The sequence below is a fragment of the Arachis hypogaea genome, chromosome 18 (genome assembly GCF_003086295.3).
Source record: "Arachis hypogaea cultivar Tifrunner chromosome 18, arahy.Tifrunner.gnm2.J5K5, whole genome shotgun sequence".
Lineage (NCBI taxonomy): Eukaryota > Viridiplantae > Streptophyta > Magnoliopsida > Fabales > Fabaceae > Arachis > Arachis hypogaea.
The window spans coordinates 129,151,372-129,156,311 of NC_092053.1; the positions used below are offsets into that span (position 1 = coordinate 129,151,372).

The following is a 4,940-nucleotide window of genomic DNA, read 5'->3' on the forward strand; positions in this document are numbered from 1 at the left end:
TAAACAAATTTAATTAATTCTAATTTAATATAACATTATAAATAATATTTAATATTAATTTAGTATAATTATTTATATTAATTATGATTTAAATAATTAATATAAATTATTAATTAAATAAAGATATAATTATTAATTATATTTAATTTATTAATATAAATCTTTAATTAAATAAAAATATAATTATTTAATATAATTTAATTATTAATTTAATATATATGTTATATATTTTAATTTATTTTTAATTATTTGCCATGTGTCAAAACTTGATTGGAATGCAAGAGCCCCTCTGAGAAGGGACTCCTCTTCTTGGTCCACGTGAAGGAATTGCACTCTTTTTCACTCCAACGCTTCAAAATTCTTCTGAGAGAAAAAACTCCAGTTTTATTCTACTAGCAGAAGATGGGTTGAAAATTTCTGTTCCTTCTTTTGAATTTGTTTTTCAGTGTTCTTGGATTGTCACTTTTTACATTAATAAAAAGTATTTTTGTTATTCAATTCTTAACTAAATGTAACAAATTTATTTACTTTATAACCACTCAATACATAAGTATTTTTCTAACTCTTCATTGTTTGCATAAGTATCATTGCTTTTCAAAACATTAATTTTAATGAATACATCTTAGAATTGGCTATAGAAATTCTCTCACAAAACATTGTATCTTATTCAACTTCATAAATTATGAAACAACAAATACAACTTAAAAATCTAAACAACACAATTAAGAAGATAAACATAAATAACAACCAAAACAAATATAATTAAAGAAAATTTCATACACACGCAAGTCGCTAATTTATTGACCTAAGATCTCAAATGCAAGTAATTCTCCTAACACAATCAACCCCATCAATTACAGTAACTCCACCGCAAACAACACTTTGAAATCAGTGTACTCGGATACCGATATAAAAAGGAAAAAAGAATAGTTAATTCATATATAAAGAAAAGATATCCAAAAAAATCCTAATAAATTACAAATGATCAGATATAGTTGATATAAGACCAAAGGAAAAGGACAAAATATTTACCTTAATTCTTTGGGAGAACTGCTTCTCCCAAACCACCTGTTAGAAATGCATGCATCAATTCCATAAGTAATATACTAAAAATTCTTAATTAGAACACAAACTCCACTATTTACTAATAAAGTTACAACTGAAATTGTAGGTTACTCAAATAAAAGGAAACATTTGAATTTAGAACTTCAGCAAGTAAAATGTTAACAGCATGTCTAAGTCCAACCAACTCACAACAACCCAATTCAAGAAAACTACAACACTATATCTTTAACACAAAGAAACTAAATCACACATTGTAACTAAACATTCTAGGCAAATCACATTAGCAACAACTGAATCTGATCCTAAATATTCATAGATGATGATGCCTCCTCATTATCATTCCAAGTTTTATCTATACTCCTAGAAAAGGCATCTTCAAGTTTTTACTTTGTAGATCTTGGTACATCACGGTATGGGATGCCAATCTCTTGTTGCAAACAATTTCATTCACCACACGAACAGATTTGTGCTAAGAAATAAGACAACAAAAATGAAATTTGTTTAATTTACTGAAATTTAATAAAAGACGAAATACTTAAGCAATAAAGAACCAGTTCTACAAAAACACGATATCAAGGAATAATGGTCGGAAATACAACATAGAGATGAAAACTTACAGCAGGTAATACTGAACCAAAAATATGTGAAACAGGGTCTTCAATAGAAGCCATATTTGAGGCCAAAACAATAGCACACTAATTATACATGTTTTGATAGAGAAAACAATATCATTGTTAAGCATAATACTAAAAAAGTGAACAAACACTTATTAAAAAATATCTTGGAAGTCAATAGAGAAAACTAAACTAACCGCATTCAAAGCACAATTCTCAACACGTTCAATCAGCTTTAACATAAACTCGTGTAGAAACTTTAAAAACATTATACGCAGGGCATATTGTGTCACTCTCAACGGGCTGAGGATCAACCATGAATACCAATTTTTTCCTATCAATTTGTACAAAAAATCAGATGCATCCAAGTGAAATTCTTCATTCTAACAATAGAAGAATAGAGAAGTCAGTATCTGAATATACAGAGAAAAAAAAAAGAATAGAATATCAAACCCAAGAAATCAAAGACACAGAAAGAGAACAAATTAAAGAGTAGTAACAATACACATGACGTATCTTTAAGATACAAATTAAGGAAATCATCAATTGATATCACACCAGAGAGAATTTTACAGAATTTTTTACTTTTAATCACAACATTTTTTTTACATTAAATGAATAAAGATATATCATTTAACAGGTAGAAATATAAGAGATAAGGAGTTCCAGTCTAGAGAACATGGTGGAAAAAAAAAAAGCAGAACATCAACATTATTAATTTATTGAATTAAATCCCCAATAAAAAATACAACATCAATAATTCAAAGATTAGAAACTAACTTATCATCATAAATGAAATTAAAATAAATGTCTTGTTTTCTAATAAAGTTAAGAATGTGACCTGTAAGACATAAAAGTTTTTAAAAATAAAAATATCACTAACAAAAAAAACACACACACACACAACCAACTCCTAAATACATTACCAATTCCAAGAAAAACAACTCACTCATCAGTTTTAGATTACAAATAGTAAACAACTAAATGTTAAACATATCCAACTAAAATTCAAGTGGAGTATAATAACACAGATAAGAATAAACTCCTCACTAATTTTATTTCAATATTAGTTGAAAAAAATACAGATTCTCAATATTACTTATAGCACCATATGAAATAAATGAGTTGTTATCAAAACCCATATCTGAATAGTTCACAATTTTTAGATAAATTATACGCATCAATGTAACAAATAGATAATAAATTAATCTCGTTCAGAAGTAACTCGTAAAGAAGCTAACCAAGATAAAGGAGTCATCATCTCTTAAAACCAAGATAATAAATTAATCTCGTTCAGAAGTAACTCGAGTTGTTCTTCTTCTTTCTCTGCTGCTAAATAGAAGTAAGAGATAAATAGAAATTAAAACCAAAAGAAGCAAAATTGTCTCAACACAACTCCTCATTCTAATGTATTATATTAACATAACCACCCATAAAAAAAGCAAAAACTTTAGCATATAAAATATTAGAACCACTAAATATATATCAGAAACCAATCTTTAACTTCAAAAAAAGCTAAAAGTTTTTTCTCTTTCTACAATCAACCGGTTCTTCTCATTTCACTCGTTCTAAAATATGCATTATCTCAAAAAAAAAAAACATTACTAAACCACAAAAAAAAGAACAAATTAAATATAATTTATATAAATATAAGCAAGAAGAAAAATAAGTCCGGCAAGCTTCAGCTCTATATGAGGAAATTCAAATTATTATCCTTATTAGCTTCTCTAATAAGCACCCAACCCCAATCTGGTTTAACAAAATACTATCTTAATTAGGAATATGAAAGCTAATCAAATTTAATTAAGCATAAAGCAGAGTTTGTTACACACAGAAAGCATATATATAAGAGGAAATAGGAAATGTAAAAGCATATATACTCCTACTACTGCATGTGGACAGTAGTACTCTTAATGTGAAACAGATGAAAACACATAATCGGTGGCGTTCTGAATTAAGTAATTTCCACACAGAAATTAAAATTTCACTAATTAATCAAGATCCATATTATGTATAGTTATGAGCAGTGAAATTAAGTAAATGTGATATTGGGTCAGAGAGAGGGAGAATGAAGAGGTTCGAACCAAGGATCGCTTCCCTAACTGCGATGCAATCTCAGATCAAAATCCAGCTGGATACTCAATTAATCTCTTATCAATTTCCCTCTTATCAAACAAATCCTAATAGACTATTTTGTCTTGCAATCTATATATCCATATGGAAGGTTGTAATTCTGTACCTGTGGGGTAAGTACTGAAGGCAACTCCATGTAGCATATGAACCCATTGAGACTCCAATGACATAGAACTGTGGCCCTAACTCCAACTGATCAGCAAGTTCTTGAATGTCAAGTGCTTCACTTTTGAGCGAGCGTTTGGGATTTGGATCACTTTCTCCATACCCAGCTCGGTCATATTGCAGCAGATATATGCCTAGTTCATCTATTAGTTCCTGTATATATGTATATATATATATACACGTTGAGTAACCTTATTCAGCATATGAATATCTTAATTGTATAGTACTACTATTCTGTTTAAGTTGACAGGGAATGAGTAATTGTACTTGGGGTGCGAGAAAGTTCATCTCTTTGGAGCTTCCAAAACCATGGACAATGATGATCTTGTACTTTGCCACGTCCTTAGAAACCCCTCTCTCAAGATAAGCCAGGTGCCTCCCATCTCTGAGTTTAATTCTTGGTGAAATCATAGCAAAATCATCTTGGTTTGGAGAAACAACCTTAGTCCCCTGAAACAAAAACCCAACAACATATATAATATTGAAACCATTAAGAATGAACAAATCTTATCAGTGTTTACCTGATAGAAACCTCTGCAGAGTTGTTTTGTCTGAGATTGTGATGGTTTCTTATCACTGAACAATAGTTTAAGGTGATGTCCGAATCTTTTCATCTGTTCTTGATGACTTAGTAGATCCAAGCCTATGCTTTTTATTTCTGTGTGCACATCAAATATGAATGGAATGAAAACTGAATTTGGTTCATTTGGTTTGTTTAAATCAGAGAAAATCGAACAAAAAGCAATCGGATCGTGGAATTCATGAATTGTTGCGATATGATGAAGGAAAAGGAACAAAAAGTAGACCTTTTCACGTTACTAAAAGTAGTCTGATGTGTTAAATTTTTAATTAAATGTAACAGATTTTTTTACTCTATCACTCTTAAAATATTGTTGCGTTGAATTGAGACTACGAAAGTCACAATCACACAAGCTCAACTACTATTTCTTATATTCTTTTTCA

At 29.2% G+C, this 4,940-nt stretch overlaps 1 protein-coding gene across 1 annotated transcript; it reads right to left on the reverse strand.

Moving 5' to 3' along the window:
• Nucleotides 1-3,845: 3,845 nt before the first annotated feature.
• On the reverse strand, nucleotides 3,846-4,698 carry LOC112771691 (uncharacterized). Its single transcript, XM_072225874.1, has 3 exons — nucleotides 4,499-4,698; nucleotides 4,245-4,427; nucleotides 3,846-4,130 (listed from the first exon to the last, which is right to left on the reverse strand). The coding sequence occupies exons 1-3, from the start codon at nucleotides 4,589-4,591 to the stop codon at nucleotides 3,885-3,887; spliced, it is 522 nt and encodes a 173-aa protein (XP_072081975.1). The 5' UTR covers nucleotides 4,592-4,698; the 3' UTR covers nucleotides 3,846-3,884.
• Nucleotides 4,699-4,940: the final 242 nt, after the last annotated feature.